The 17,192-nt window shown below is 42.0% G+C and overlaps 1 protein-coding gene across 2 annotated transcripts in view; it reads right to left on the reverse strand.

Annotated features, from left to right (window-relative positions):
* The window catches only part of LOC134533859 (solute carrier family 22 member 21-like), a 112,137-nt gene that overhangs the window by 14,927 nt on the left and 80,018 nt on the right, over window positions 1-17,192 (reverse strand). Inside the window, exons 3-7 of one of the 2 annotated variants that reach the window (XM_063371561.1) lie at window positions 16,342-16,454; window positions 13,049-13,211; window positions 4,910-5,067; window positions 2,538-2,706; window positions 82-303 (exon numbers count right to left, since the gene is read on the reverse strand). In XM_063371561.1, coding sequence (XP_063227631.1) covers window positions 82-303; window positions 2,538-2,706; window positions 4,910-5,067; window positions 13,049-13,211; window positions 16,342-16,454 — 825 coding nt within the window. The remainder of the gene's footprint in view (window positions 1-81; window positions 304-2,537; window positions 2,707-4,909; window positions 5,068-13,048; window positions 13,212-16,341; window positions 16,455-17,192) is intronic. The other variant, XM_063371560.1, reaches the window with a different exon arrangement.

A 17,192-nucleotide genomic window follows, 5' to 3' on the forward strand; every position in this document is an offset into this window, starting at 1 on the left:
CGGCGTTCATCGATTGATTAGACGTCGTCGCGTCAGAAGGCACAACAATAACTGGTGTAGTGCGGGTAGTCGGGGCCTCACCAGCACAGCATGACGAGGAAGGTGTTGCGCGCGAGCGTCCAGCTGGAGAAGAGGCTGGCGAAGCCGTAGCTGGTCTCCTTGTCCTCGCCCAGCTTGCGCAGCACCTCGGCGGCGCTCTCGGGCACGGCCGTGCCGTTCACCCGCGCGATCCCCCGCAGCTGGCGCAGGCACTCCCGCGTCCTGCCGCGCGCCGCCAGCCACCGCGGCGACTCGGGGAACATCCTGGCGGGGGAAAACAACACCCCGATCAGCAGGGACATGCACATCTCGCGGAACACATTCTGAGACTAGCTGAAAGTTAAAAACAACTGTGGAGTCGTTTGCGTTTCACGACTGGGTGTGGGTTTCTCTCCGGTGCGCATCTCTACTGTGTCGGATAACCATACACCGCGATTCATTGCGTAGCTGAACGCGTCCTCGAGTGCCTCGGCCAAGCAAAGGCGACGACTTCTCTCGCAGACGGCCGCCGATCACAAGGGAGAATCACAAGCCGGTGCGGGTATACCTTGTTGCAGTCTAACAGGCGTTCAGATATTTTTTTTTCGCGAAAAAATTGCACGGCCCTACCGATCAGTCGCGAACACACCCGATCAGTCACGACCACACCCGATCAGTCACGAACATAACCGAAGTTAGTTTCCTTGTAAATGTACAAATTTACAAATATTTGTAATTTCTACATGAATATTTCTGTTCAATTTACTATATATATATATATATATATAGTGTTTGTAGACACAGCTATGTGAAATTACGAGTGAACTTATAGTTTATCTGAGGTGACTGAGGAAGCCCTAAGATGTACATCAAGCTCTGTCCCTGCCCGAACACGCCCGAATATTCACCTTCGGCCAACCTAGGGTTTATTTATATATATATATATATATATATATATATACAGGGCCGCCGAGAGGGGGGGGGGGGGGGGGCAAAAGGGGCAAATGCCCAGGGGCCCGGTAGCCTTAGGGGCCCGGGCGCCCGGCTGGGAAGTGGAAAATAAATGGCTGGAAAAACATTTTCCCCCTTCTATCAAAACATCTTGTACTATATATTATACTATATATATATGTATATATATATATAAATAAAAAATGTTTTGTGTCTTCCTAAAACTGCAGTCGATAACCAATAACCAACCGAGCAGTAGGTACTTGTAACATTCAGTTCACAGCAAAATACTTGCGTAGTAGCAGAAATGGGAACGTTACAGGGACGTCGGAACAGGGGGGGGGGGGGGGGCAGCAGGGGCGAGTCGCCCCCGTGCTGTCATGCATGGGGGGGGGGGGGGGGCGAGAGTAGCATTTGCCCCCCTCCTTTTCCCAGAATAAATGTTTGGTCCTAGTAGTATTTTTCTCAACCAGTAGTTACAAACGTTGCATTGGTGATCACATTGATTAGAAAATCAAATTTATGATTGTCAGTATACTGTAAAAAGATTGCAAATTCCTAGATGGTATTTTATTTAAATTGTACTACATCTACTGTCAGAGTAGTATTTAATACATACTACGTCATCAAATTTTTGGAATGGTATATTTAATATTTTGGTTCGGAAACTCATTAAATAGCACAATTTTGCATTTAAAATTCCAAAATTTTCCGGAGGAGGGCCCCCGGACACCCCGCTTTATGACTGAGGTAAGTGTGATACATCTCTTCGCCCCCCCCCCCCCAAATGAAAACGTTCCGATGTCCCTGAAACATTATAAATAATTAATATGTATTACAAATGTTTCAATGTAATGAACGTGGTTCAGTGTGTTTGATGTTTTCGAAGTAATAAAATTGATTATTACTTTACATTATTTTAATAATATTTACATTCATAATAAATTATACTTTTGTATTTTAAACACTCACATAATAATGCAATTTCTGATTACCATTTAATATTTTTTTTTAGCAATATATACATCAAAATTAATTATTATTTGTGTTTTGATGGGTTTAATAATGTAAAATTGCACTGAGATAATACATGCTAATGCTCTTTTTTTTGCGTAACTAGGAAATCATTATGTATGTTCAAATGAAGGATGAAATTTTACGATACCATATATATTTATGGTATAGGCCTATGTAGTAGTGGTATGCAAAAAAAAAAAAAAGAAGGGGGGCCTACTACCCCAGCTGCCCAGGGGCCCATAAATTCTCTCAGCGGCCCTGTATATATATATATATATATATATATATATATATATATATATATATATAAATATATCCGTTTATTTTAATGTAGCTATACTAACCTTACTAACCATCCACAGTTTTTTTAAAGTTTTTTTTAATGTAGCTAACATAACCGACCACTTTTAATATATTTGAATTCATTTTTCCAGCGCAAAAAAATAAAACGAATCCCGAGGTCGGCCGGAGGTGAATGTTCGGGCGTGTTCGGGCAGGGACAGAGCTTCTCGAGGTGACTGGTCCGCTGACTGAGGGCGCGCCGGACCCACCAGACGGTGAGGAAGAAGACGCTGCAGGGCAGCGAGGAGATGAGCAGGAAGCTCTTCCAGTCGCCCGTGGCCCAGGCGATCATCGGCATGAGGCACAGCCCCGCCGTCCAGCCCAGGCACTGCAGGATGGCGATGTGCGAGCTCTGGTCGCGCGCCGAGATCTCCATGCCTGCAGACACGCGCGTCACCAACCACTATACTCCGTGCAAGAACCCCCGGTAACAGGCCGACCACTGCTCCGTGTAGGAACCCCCGGTAACAGACGCGAACACACAGAAAACAAGCCAAGTAAAAAAAAAAAAATTGGTTGTCTGTAAAGTCGGTTTACGGACGATAGTTTAACGTGATAACGTCATAACAAAACATTGATGAAATGATTGCATACTTTTATAAATGAAATTGAATATTTTTTATTGAATTATCACTATTTTGTATGGGTACAAAGAAGGAGAGAAATGAAATCTACAATTTAATTGATAAATTTACTTTAATTTGCACTCATTAATTCAAATATGTTTATTACCTTTAACGAAGATATTATTTTAACTATAACTTTTATACATGTTTGCTATTTAACTTCTTCCAATCTGTGTTATTATGTTAAGGATAGGACGATGGTAGGAAAAGTAGGAAACGAATGGGAGTGTTTCAAGGACGATGTGAAGGAAAATGGCTTACCCAACACCAAGATAATATATTTGCGCCACGGACTCAGTCGCAATGCTAGGAGGTTCAGGTTAGCAAAGAGCAATATAAAATGTGCGTAACGGGACACAGCGAAACGGGAAAATTCGTGTAACGGGACATTTTTTCGTGCGTGCAGCCGGCGTTCATCGATTTATTAGACGTTGTAACGTCAAAAATAAATAAATAACAGGGACAGCACAGACAATTCTGAAGGAAAAAAAAATTCAAAAATTATTACAGCACAAAATGACACAGTGGACTAACATATACGAGACAGTAGCAACAAGAACAGTAAATGAAAACAAAAACGCCCTTGGACAACAAAACGAAAAACTGGATAACCCAACGATGATACTAAACAGATGGGGCAATGTTTTGTCGCACAATTGTTGCCTTAAGAAGAAAACTGTGTTCGTCTGTGCTGATTTCGTCGTTGTAGTGTCCAGAGTATCTGTTAGTCACATCCGCTGTGTTACCTGTGCGTCTCGGTGTTTTTCTTTATATTGTCAATTTGATCTGCTTGGTATCATCGTTGTGTTATTCTGTTTGCCAATTTTATTTCTAAGGTCATTTATGATTTACTGTTCTAGTTGCTACTGTTTCGTTGTTGTTGTTGTCTCATTGTGGCCGTGTGAGCATTCTTGTCTGTAACTGAGGTTTATTATGACGTACAGTGTAATCGGCAATGACATATATCAGAAACTGCATATTGAATTATATCAAATTTTATGTTTAAAAAACCGTTATTGTACCCCAAACAAAATATATAGTTGAGTACATGGGCGTAGATCCGTGGTTAGGGGCAGGGGGTCCTGCCCCCCTGAAATCAAAAAGGCCCGCTCGAGTTTGCATCATCGTAACTGTGCAACGGAAATGACGTACGTTATCCCCCCCTGAGAATCCTACAAATTTTCGCCTGTTGTCGAATAGACAAAAACATATTGTCGGGTAGACCAAATCTTTCCCAATAAAAAAACTATTTGTTTGAATCAACCGTATGCATTTATTTGGCAATATACAAACGAATATGTTGTTGAGGCAAACAGACCTTTCTTTCAGTGCAGGGGAGGAATTTTTCGTAATTTAACTTTTTTTCCCCTATGGAGGAGGAGAGTCCACGGTGCCGTACAATAGTAAACAAGAACAAAACAAAAACTTCAATCATTAATTATTATTATTTTTTTAGTTTGTGAGGGTTTTAGGTACCTACATATTTTCTAGTTACAGCTCCTTGCTGTTTTGCGTGAAAACCCAATGACGGTGAAAATAGGTCGCCTGAATGAAACAACACATGCCCGTAGTAAATTGGCGCCCTAGGCGAAAAACTTTAATGCACCCCCCCTCCTCCTTGCCGGACACCCAAAAAAAAAATTCTCCTTGCCTCAAAATACATTACGTAAGCCTTAAGATTTTGTCAACAATCAAATGTAAGCAGGCTTGTGTTTTTTTATTACTTTTTTTACTTATTACAAATCATAAACAGGTCACCGTGGACTTTAAATAATTACTTATATCAATATAAACATTCCAAAACTGTTACAAAAATCCATTTTAATCTAGTTTCAATAATCGTTAAACATATCGTATGAGCTGTTGTGTGTCGTGCTGCGCCGCCCCCAGCTACTCGGCGCCCTAGGCGGTTGCCTGGTTCGCCTGTACGGACTCGAGGCGGCACGGCGACTCACCCACGGCGACGCACGACACGCAGATGGAGTTGGTGGCGACGGTGCCCAGGAAGCACGTGGCCAGGAACAGCGGGTAGACGCCCGCGGCGACGGTGGCCATGCTGCGCCCCACCACCAGCAGCGAGAGCGTGATCAGGAACACGGGCCGCCGCCCGATTCTGCGCGCAGACCGACCGGGTTGGGATCTCTCTCTCTCAGTGGCGTAGCCAGGATTTGTGTATGGGGGGGGGGGGGGGTGTTAAGAAGCATGGCTTCCCCCCCCCCCCCCCGTATTAAAGCGGGTTGTCCGGCGGTCCTTCCCCGGGAAAGTTTGGATTTTAAGGTGTAAAATAGTGCTATTTTAGCAGTTTTCGGTTCTTATATTTAAATATTGTAACGGTAAAAATTCTATTATATTTTAATATGAAATTTGTTTGAGTGATGAATAAGAAATTAATTAAAGATTTGGTGCTAAGGGTGGGGGGGTTGAACCCCTAAACACCCCCCCCCCCCACCTGGTTACGCCCCTGCTCTTTCTCTCTCTCACACACACAGCACCTCGCAGTCTTCAATCCGCGATTCCTAGAGACCGGAAAAAATTCGCGGGTTCAATGACCTCCAGGATAGACTCCACGATCCTCTACACACTCGGGCAAATGCCACCTGTACATTGGCTGCTGACGACTTGTGAGAGGTCTCCAACTGGGTTGTCTGTGACTCGACGCTTCCGTGAGTGAGGGTATCTAATTGGGCCACAGTCCTCCAGATTAACAGTGAACCATCAATAGCAGAAGCAGAACTAAGGTATAATTTTTTTGAATTTTTAGCATAACACGAAATGAATCCGCGAATTTCTCAGGTCCCTAGAGATTCCACGTCGCTTCTGCGTGGACACAACACCCACTTACACCCTGAAGAGTTTCTCGCTCCTTGTTTGCAGCACAGAGTAAATGGCGCGCCATGTTGCCGGCGTGATAACTACTCGGCGACATAACAATAGTTTGCGTTCCACAGTTTGGCGCACCGTCATAAATTATATTAACATTACATTTTTTGATGTGCAAACATCTTAGCCATCGGTATGCGGTATTTTTGTAGGAGCGATTTCGTGGAAGGAACGGAATTCTCATGGAACGGAAACGTGCAACCACGGTGCTGCCATCTGTGGCGGATGGCGAGAACCAAAGTTCACAAAGCCAAACGTAAACTTAAAAAAATATTAACTATTTAATGATTGTTAACAAAGTGGGCAGCATTAAAAAAAAATCGTTGTCGAATATCACATGCAAAGCGGAGGTTTGTAAATTTTTAAAAACATTTTCCGCTTTTATCGGAGCCGTTTCGTTATATAGTTTAACCTTTCGCTCTGCAAATCGAATGATTTGATAGTCTACTTTGCCGCTTCCGGCAGCGAATTTAAGCGGTGGATGCTGAAACTACGCGTGATTCGCATCAAGAAATATAGTTGATAACACAATTTACGTATGTATTTATCACGCTGAGCATTATTTCAAAGAACACTAAATTAAATTTCGTGTCCGAGTTTCGTACGGTGTATTTGCAACATTAGAACACATGAATTTTCTCGTTACAGAGGTTAGATGTTAACACATCACTGGCGAGTAGGTACTGAAGAAATCACTCACATCTAAAAAAAATTAATATTTTTCGTTTTTTAACTACCATGACAGTATCATTATAGCTGTAGTAATTCCGAAAATATTGATTCTATACTAAACGACAATTATTTCCCCGGAAAAATATTATTAGCAATTAATAATTAGTAATAATTAATTTCAGGCTTACAATTAATTATGTGGCATGCTCGACAGAGCTACATGCTAATATTTAATTGTAAAAAATAGCTACCTGCTTGTTAAAAGCATTTGAAACCAAGAAAACATTTTTCAGTTGTCTCCTTAGAAGTAAAAATTATATTATGCTTTTGTCGAAATAATAATTGAAGATGCATTATTTCCCAAATTTTCATTTAAATTTTCCTTTTACACCATAAAATATTCAAACATATTTTTTTTCTAAAAATTTTTCAAAAACTTATAGAAAGGTAATTTTTCTGAGCCTTTTGTGTCTAAAACTTGGTACTCAATGGCCTAAATCTGGCAACAATGCACACCAAAACAAGAAAGTCTCTAGTGGAAGAAATCGTGTATTGGAAAGAGATAGTGACCGTCCACTACTCTGCACACTACAAACTATGGATGAGACGTGCTGTAAGTAGTCTCCTTTTAAATCCTAAGAATTAAACCCATGTGCTTATTTAAACCTGTGAAAAAAAAAACTCTAGACTATATATTTGAAAATAATTAATGATTTTTTATTGTATTTTAACTACACAAAATTATTATCTTCCCATTTGGAAAAGTGCAACATACAAACTTCTGCACATTATGGGTGCTTCAAATGCCGCACACTTTTGTAGTTTCCTGTTTTTTTTTCTGCGAGGGCAAAAGGAACAGACCTCATTTTAAGGAAATGCAAGAAAAAAACTAAACTCAATCTGCAGTGTCACACAAAGTCTTTATTCAGGCACCTTTTGGAACCACGGCTATGCCGGAGTAACGAACGCCAATGAAGTTTCAACGGAATAAACAAAAAGAAAATTGACGTACATTACAATGAAATTTAAAACAAGTTCAAATAAGATGTTTTATAGAAAGTTAATCATTTGATAATTCATCATGAATTCATTACGTAAATGTGACATGTAAAGGCGGGATTAGAAAAGCCCTTCGTCTCCATCCGCCGGCTACTGCAGCCAATCGGATGGCCCGAAAAAAAAAATCTATCAGCCCGTCCGTCAAAAGCTTGTTTTTCTGTGGCGCTTACAAATGTTCGAGTTCCTTTGGCTTCTACCACTGAAGATGACACCTGTGTCCAGCCGCTGACAACTGTGCCGCATCTTCGGCTTCATTCGGGAATTCACGCCGCTGCTCGTGAGTGTGACAGTGCAAGAACGACACAACAACCACAACAATTTTTTTTTTTGCGTTCACACTTTCAGTTACCGTGTTCAAATAAACTGCCTTTAACTTATAAGATGCCATTCTTAAAAATTAGCAAGAAGTAATTTAAACAATTATTCAGTACGTTAGCTACATTATAAATACCTTAAAACATTGTGGACGGTTGATTTGGTTAGGATAGCAACATTAAAGATACTGTAAAATCATTTTATGGTTGCTTAGCTAATAACTTTTTAATATGTAGCTATCCAGCGCCAGGAAACCGTTTACATGATTTCACAGTATCTTTAATGTAGCTATCCTAACCAAATCAACCGTCCACAATGTTTTAAAGTATTTATAATGTAGCTAACCTAACCTAATTGTGTACACAAACGTGCACCTGAAGAAATGAAGATTTTTATTTTTAAATTACTCGTGAACGCTATCTCAGGAATTAACAATAGGGCGCCAGAGGTAATCAATAGGTAACAACAAAATAACATTCAATAATTATTTTTATTGCTTTCACCATAGTATGAGAAACCTCGAGTCATGGAAGTAACAAACAAACAAATATTAAATACAGTCTATGGGATGTCGTAGATAACCTGACTCTTGAATAAAATAAAATAAAATAAATAAAGTTCCTGAAATTGTTCACTCAGTAAAAAGTTTTGGGGTTTGCTCCGGCTTGCTCGAGCATGAAACGCCTAACCTTAGGACCTCTGAACTCGTGTGCGTAAATTTGTGCTATTTTAAGTAATTTTGCCGATAATCGCCGAAAGTCAATATTCAATTAAAATGATGATTATCCAAAGTTTATACTAATACAGTTCGCATACGTTGACGGTAAAATTTACGTCAGCGTTACAATATAGCGATGATGCAGACCATACCTTAACTCTGGATGATTAAGGTCGTTCGTAAAATACGTCGTCACTCACGTGAATTGAATGCAATTCTCCCGCATTCAATTACAGGGCGTCGCTTACTATTGCCCAGTATTTTGACGTAATTTTCAGACCAATAACGCCGAAATTATCCTCGCCACGAATAAAATACTCCCCGAGGGAATACACTTCCACACGCACTAAATGGCGTCATTTTCCACTCTTTTTCTTCGCTCTTGCCGAAAATTAAATTGTTATTTGAAAAAGGCCAATCACGGCCGCGAAACGTTAGCGTCCTTTTTAATTAAGCCAATGAAATGTCATTATTACTCAAGCATAGGCTCGTTGAAGCTGTTCCAAACGCCGCGCGATTATTTATCTTAGCAGTTGTCATGACGACGCAGCACGAGCTGCGCGCGCCGCCATGCGTGAAACAAAACAAAACACTGACGAAAGTATCGGGAAGCGGTATTAACCTCGAACGTAAAACAATAACAAACAGTTTCAGTTAGTCTGATAATACCGTAGTATTACAATTGACCATTGGTTATCATGAGTTGTCCATCCTTCCGCGCCGTCTTTTTTCGTCAGGAGTGTCGGGTGTGCCGAGCATACCCGAGGCTAGCCGAAGATGCGGCACAGTTGTCAGCGGCTAGACATAAGTGAATATGACCTGCACCGAGGGAGTTCCTGCACCCGGCGCATCAGCCTTCAGCTGCTCCGTCTGCTCGTCATGTTGCTGTGACGGCCTCGTCGGCCGCCTTGCTGTGCCTGGCTGGCTTCGCTCCTGTTGGAGGCCCCCCCCCCCAGACGGACCATCGAGCGAGCCGCCGGGCGTCAAGGCGCTCTCTGGCCGCCGACTGCGCGCTCCCGCCGTGTCCGAGTGTGTGGTGCGCGATGTCTGCGTCGGAGACGCACCACAACGCCGAAATACCACAACGCCGAACGTACAATAACGCCGAAAACCATAACGCCGAATGCGAAATTGAACGCAACGCCGACAGATAGAAAACTGATGTGTACCACAACGACGAAATACATTAACGCCGAAAAATGCCATTGCAGGACTGCCACAAAGGTTAGGTTGTGGTACATTTTTCGGCGTTACTGTATTTCGGCGTTGTGGTACACAGAAGTTTTCTAGCTGTTGGCGTTGCGTTCAATTTCGCATTCGGCGTTATGTTATTCGGCGTTATTGTACGTTCGGCGTTGTGGTATTTCGGCGTTGTGGTAACGACCCGTCTGCGTCTGCGCTCTTAGGTGGCGCGCCTGCTGGCTGACCGCCCGCAACACCTTCGTGAAAGGCGTGTTGCCGCGCCTTCCCGGCGCCGAGACCGTACCACTGATGCTGGGACGAACTGTGCCATATGGCGGTGCTGCCGCTCCTGGCTGTCCGCCCAAGCATGCGGCGAGCCATTCCATGGGGATTCTACTATGAATTGAAATTTTCTAGTTTGTTCCACGTCTTCAGAGCTGAAGAAGATTGTGTATTTTCTGCGCCTGTGTCTCCTTCACGTAGTTTTCCATTTTGTCCATCCTGCACATTACTTCTGTGAAGTGACAGCTCAAGGGATCGGGTGTTGCGGCGGTTCCTCGTCGACTTGTAGTTCTGGATACGTCCAGCTCAATCCTTCGAGGTGCATCGGTGTCCTCGTGTTTCCCCTCTTTCATCCCTCCAACCACCTGTTCGCACGTGTCCTATCTTTATACTGCTACATCCCTTCCCTGGTGCAGTGACAGAGCGTGCGCGCTTGGCTCGCACGAATAAGGCTTCAACCCCTGGCCTCCTCCTTGTCCTGAGAAAGTCGTTGCCGTTGAAGTTATTTCTCCCAGCGTCACTGCGAGACTCGCGAGGTGATTGTGTTGTTTGCGCAAGGTACTTGGTGCAATGACCATGTCAAGTTTGTCAGAGAACATTTTTATAGTTTTACATTTTACCTTTCGGTTTCCACCTTCGAAATTCCATCTTCTTATAGTGTTTTTCTTCTTCTTCATTTTGTGGTGTTATTTAAATTTTTATGTTTCCGTATGTGTTTGCCTAGCCATTGCCATGCCTTACTTCGCCCAGTATCCCAGCGATAGCCATGCTTTTTGCTCGCTCGTAGAGTTTTGTCGTGGCTCGTGAAGCACAGCAATGTCCTCCAAGAAAAATAATAAAAGAAGGAATTTTCGCAATAATATTATTTATGCAAGGCATAAAATAATTAAACTTCATACTTTTGCAACACAAAAAAAGGAAGCAAATACAAATTTCAGAATATGCACTAAACCCCGAGTCACATGCCCAAAAATTCCACGTTTGTCAGGTTTCTTCTCGTGTGGAAGGACTTAAAGGTCGGGTCTATAAACCACGCAAGGAGCGCAATAACGCAACATGTAACCAGTGCAAGGAAATCATTGTCGTTTATAAAGCATGGAAGCTGCAAGACTTCACCAACCCTACAACTTTACATTGTAAAAGAGTATGAAGCTATTTTTTCCTACTCTTCTTTTGATAGTTATTCATATTAATCATGAAAACATTTGAAATCACCCATAATCTGACATGAAAGTACTACTTACTTTCAGTGTGCGAAATTTTAACAAGTGAATACGTCTTGTATATAATACAAACAACATAGTAACCTTCTAAACACATAACCTCTGCGTCTTTTAAAGGTTTTGGAACACACTACTTTAAACATGGAAGCCGGAAACTCAAACCGAAAGGGAATAAGTTGAAAGTGGCATTGCATTTTAAGTGTTGCGTATTTTAAAACGAGTTTTTAAAAACCTCATTATTTAACTTTTTTGGTCTTGCTTTTGTTGCGTTGTTGCGTTGTTGCGTTTCGCACGTATAGTATCTATAGAAACCAGAGACTAAGGAAATATACATATGGAGCATAAGTTTCGATTCTAGACGAGCGGGTTGAAGCCAAAAGGGGAGGGGGATTTCAGTGTACAACACGCACCAATATGGCGACTGTTTGTTTACAAAATTTACCAGCTGTACCCTGTATTGGAGGTTAAATTGGAGATAATTTAAGCTCATATCATTACATATGTATTTTGTAGATTCATTTTGGACTTTAACATTTATATAAACTAATTAACCAGTAATATTTTGATCTAATTTTCTTCCGAGCAGCTTAAATACAGTTTTTCATAAAAAAAAGCTGGATACAACAGCTGGTACAAATATAAACAAACATCCGCCATATTTGGTATGTGAAAATCATTTTAAAAAAGGGGGAGGGGGGAACGGCTTCAAGTGTGACGGCCAATGCTTAGGGACAAGCATTTTTCGCAAAAAGATCTGAGCACTTATTAGACTGCAACAAGGTACACCCGCAACTGTGGTTACTTCCTTGCGATTGGCGGCCGTCTGCGAGAGAAGTCGTTGCTTTATTTCACCGGGCCACTCAGGACGCCTTTACTTCCGCACTGAATCACTGTGATTGATGTTGTTACAATCGACATAAATAGGAAATAAACTGCCCAATCACGAAACACAGATGATGCTACAGTGTTTTTAACTTTCAACTGGTCTCGGAATCTTTTCGCGAAAAATTCATGCCTCTAGCTGATTGATGTTGTTACAATCGGTATGTACCTGGGAGAAACCTACCCAATCACGAAACACAGACGGTGCTACAGTGTTTTTTATTTTCATCTAGTCTCGAAATCTGCATGCCCCTACTAACGCTCTTTGCTAATTTCTAGGGGCATGCATATTTCGCGAAAAGATTCCCAGACCAGCTGAAAGTTAAAACACTGTAGCATCGTATGTGTTTCGTGACTGGGTGAGTTTCTTTCAGGTACATGTCGATTGTGACAACACCAATCACATGAAGTCAGTGACGAATCAAACGCGTCCTGAGTGGCTCGGTAAAACAAGGCGACGACTTCTCTCGCAGACGGCCGTCAATCACAAGGAAGAAACCGCTGGTGCGGGTAAACCTCGTTGCAGTCTAATAGACGTTCGGGTTTTTTCACGACAATTGCTTGCCCCTACTAATGCCTAGAGACACATGTATTTCGCGATTTCATTTCATGTCAAGGTATTTAACAAAACACTGTAGCTTTTTCTAAGAGTCATGGCAAATTGTGAGGGTGCAGCAGTACGGTGACCACATTCTCATTGGCCCCGTCAAGAGCGGGACGACACCTCTCCCCAACCTCAGCCACTGACCACAGGAGAAAAGCTACAGTATTTTGTGAAATACCTTGACACGAAATGTATTCGCGAAAGACAGGTGTCCCTACTAATGCCGTGAGACAGAAGGCCGTCGCCGGCCCCAGGGTTGGCAGGAGGGGGGACTCACATGTCGCCCAGCTGGCCGAACACGAAGGAGCCCACCAGGTCGCCCGCCTGGCTCGCCACGAAGGTGTTGGTGACCCGCAGCTCCCGGTCGCACACCCAGCTCTGCTGCGAGGGCGCCGTGCTGGTGTACCACGTGCGGTCGTAGTCCCAGCCGTCGCGGCAGCCTGCAACCGCCATGCAGCAGGTGCAGTTCCTGAAGCGACACTTCTGTAGTCACGTACGTGGCGGGGAGGAGAGTGCGTCAGCGGCGACGCCACTCCAGCGCATGCGCCAGCGGTCGAATGGGAAGACGACAAAAAGGAAGGGGAGGATAGGTACGTAGAGCAGCATGCTATATGCAGAAACCGGAAAAATTCGCGGGTTCAATGACCTCCAGGATGAACTCCATAGTTCCACGTGCACTCGGTCAAATGTCACCCACTCATTGGCTGCTGTCTTGTGAGACGTCCCAACGTAGCAGCCTGTGATTCGATAAAGCTTTCGTCGGGCGTTTCTCATTGGCCCAGAGTCATCCAGGTGAGTTGTGAGCCAATGGCAGAGGCAGCACTGAGGTATAACTATTTGTATTTTAGCCTATCACGAAATGAATTCGCGAATTTTTCCGGTCTCTAGCTATATGTAGAGACCGGAAAAATTCGCGGGTTCATTTCACGACAGCCTGAAATTCAAATAGTTATACCTCAGTGCTGCCTCTGCTATTGGCTCACAACTCACCTAGACGACTCCGGGCCAGTGAGAAAACCTCAACTGAAACTGTTTCGAATCACAGGCCACTACGTTGGGACACACCTTCACAAGACAGCAGCCAATGAAGAGGGTGACATTTGACCGAGTGTACGTAGAACTATGGAGTTCATCCTAGAGGTCATTGAACACGCGAATTTTTCAGGTCCCTAGCTATATGCTAGTTGTAACGGCCGGAAGGGGAGAGGTAGGAATGAAGCAGCAGTGAAGCCACGGAAATTCTCGTTTAACACCTGCTTGTGTTTGTCTACTCCTCAGTTTTCGTAACGGCTAACGAATGACGCTACCATATTTCTTTCACTTTATTTCAAAGTGTCTGTGAGTTATTTAATTGTGTGGAAAAGGGTAACAGATTTGTGCAATTAATTTTATAAGTATCATTAATTTTTTGAATAGTGTGATTTAAAAATGTAGATAATTAATGTGTGTATATATATATATATATATATATATATATATATATATATATATATATATATACGTAATAAGCAAGAAGTTTCACTTCTGATACGCGTGGACTACATGCACACACTTTTTTTTTTTTTGGTAAATGGAACAGAAATATTCATGTAAAATTACAAATACTTATAAATTTGTACATTTACATGAAAACAACTGTATCACTGGGTTATCCTGGTGACTTAGAAGACGACCTTATAGACGATTTGTCTTCATTTCCGTGCTCACTGCAGTACATACAATGAAGAACGGTAGAGTGCCTTCAGTTTTTTTTTTTTAAATGGTTACGAGCTGATGGTCAACCAGCAGTGTACCCAAATATAGATATTGCTAGAGACCGGAAAAATTCGCGGATTCATTTCACGACAGCCTTAAATTCAAATAGCTATACCTCAGTGCTGCTTCTGCTATTGACTCACAACTCACTTGGACGACTCTGGGCCAGTGAGAAACACTCAACCGAAGCTATATCGAATCACAGGCCACTACGTTGGGGCACCTTCACAAGACAGTAGCCAATGAGAGGGTGACATTTGACCGAGTGTACGTAGAACTATAAAGTTCATCCTAGAAGTCATTGAACCAGCGAATTTTTCCGGTCCCTAGATATTGCGCTCCTTATGTGTGTGAGTACTCCCGCCAGTAATTAAGAAAGATCAGTTTTCTGGTTTGCGACGAGTTGAAAACTACACGCACGAAAATGACCCAAGACAGGTTAAATGATCTAGCCTTACTTGACACTGAAGCGGATTAGTCAAAGAAAATTCATCGTGACGATTTAGTTGATCAATATTCTGCGTCAAAGGCTAGACGATTTTTGTAACTTTCTTTGAATTGGGTGTCTTTCACAACTCTCCCAGCTAGGTCTCTTGCTCGTCCAAATTAGTATACTTATTTCAGCTCAATTATTGTCAGTAAAGTAATTAACTAAATGAAAATCATTCTTGCATAATATAATATGTATAAATAAAAACTCTAAACTAAGAAATTAAATGTATGAACCGAATGCATTGGTTATTTAATTTCACATTTCTACACCGTTGAATTAGCAGAATTTATTAGGCGTCTGGACTGCTAGTCCGTCTCTGGCCGCACATCGTTATGTTTTGTTACGGGTGAATGGGTTTGGGGGATGGGGGAGAACTTAACCGTTCATTGGATAGCAGACAGGACCTCAATTAACGCGTCGTCGGTTAGTTTCGGCAGCAGTCTCGTCTCTCCGCGCTAACAGTCGCAATTAGTCGCTCGGGCAGGAGCGCTGCGTCTTGAATGACAGCTTCCCAGAGAAGACGCTCAACAGGCCGTTTCCTCCCTGCTCATTGGGCACTTCAGGTCACGTGGGTGAGGCTTCGGGAAACTCCGGCGAGCAGCCTCGCCACAGCCCTGTTCGCAGCGAGAGTTCAACCCCGTCGAAAGACAGCAGCGAGACCCGACCGCAGAAGTTTAACCTTACATATTGCCAGAAAAAGAAATATATGGCGTATATCTTTTGTAACTAAATTTTCTCATGTTTTGTTTTAGCTTTGAGCAGGGTAATCGGGCGATTGGAGAAGGGGGGGGGGAGTAGGCGGGATTAAAAGCCCTGAGGCCCAGATGAGTTTTAATATATATTTTTTATTGCACGAGTTTACACTGAGAGTAGGACGAAATTACAAGTCTTATTGCTAAATTAATTTATTTAAAACCTTAAAAGATGAGCAATACGCACAGGTCACGTTTACAGACTTTGTACAAGTTGGCAGGATAAACAAAAACATCTTCTTGCAGGTCAGACGACAATTGAAGGCACGAACCATTGCATGCCTTTTATTTATATGCGTTACATGTGATTGCGTAGCACAAAATAATCTGATTTTTTGGTGAAGGGTGGAGATTAAAAAAAAAGTTTGAAACAAAAGCCCACAACTCGAGAACTAAGACACCGTTGGAATTTTTTTTTTTTTTTTTAAATTTAAGAACCGTGGTTAATTGGGCTTTTAACTGTTTTCTACTTGACGTTGAGTTATGGGACATTCAATTAGATAATATTGAAAGTATGCTCTGGGAAGATGGACATGAAGATGGTGCGGCTAAAGTGGAACCGGTACTGACCTATTATCTCCACGTCCTCCTTACTCCTGTTGAGCAGCTCCTCGGTGATTGGCTCGCTCCAGTTGTACATGTTGCAGTTGTCGAACGTCTCCACGCCTCGGCTGTTGTTCTCCCTGAGCGAACACATACGCAGACATTTGTAAATTTACATGAAAAACAACTGTATCACTACACAATTTTGTTCGCAGTAATACTGAGTTCGGATTCCTACCCGGGAATTTATGTTCTGTGTTGTCCCAGTACCTCCAGTAGTTAAAGTTATTAGTAAACCCTTCCCTGAATAGATTTCCAGTATTAACTGTGGACATAAGTAAGCATAATAAAATAAAATAAAGTCAAATATTTGGATATTTGACTTTCTTTTCCATGGTTTTAAAAAAATATGATTGAAGAAACATCAATAAAAACGTAAAATTAGGCGCCTATTTTCGTAAGAAATACTCAGTATTATTTCGAAAAACGAAACTTATGTATTGATAAATAACCATAGCCATGTGTTATACAAATTTACAATATATTTCTTGTAGTGTTACAAACTATTTCTTTGGCACCTAGTTTCCACAGGTTTTTTTTTGTAAAAGTAAAGAAAAATATTTTCTGTGTGAGAGAGATAAGTATAGTTTTGACACCCTACGTCCTCCTCAGAACACTACTTTTACATTTATATCAAATAAATATTTTTCCACAAAAAATATATCTGTAATTTTACACGAATACTGCTGTTGCATTTACAAAAAAAAAAGTTCATAAGTGGACGATAAATCCCGCCATCTTGTCTTTTCTTGACATGACTACGTGAGGTTGAAAAGTGGAGTATTACGAAAATAGGATACATTTTAAATCATTATAGA

The sequence above is a fragment of the Bacillus rossius genome, chromosome 7 (assembly GCF_032445375.1).
Source record: "Bacillus rossius redtenbacheri isolate Brsri chromosome 7, Brsri_v3, whole genome shotgun sequence".
NCBI lineage: Eukaryota > Metazoa > Arthropoda > Insecta > Phasmatodea > Bacillidae > Bacillus > Bacillus rossius.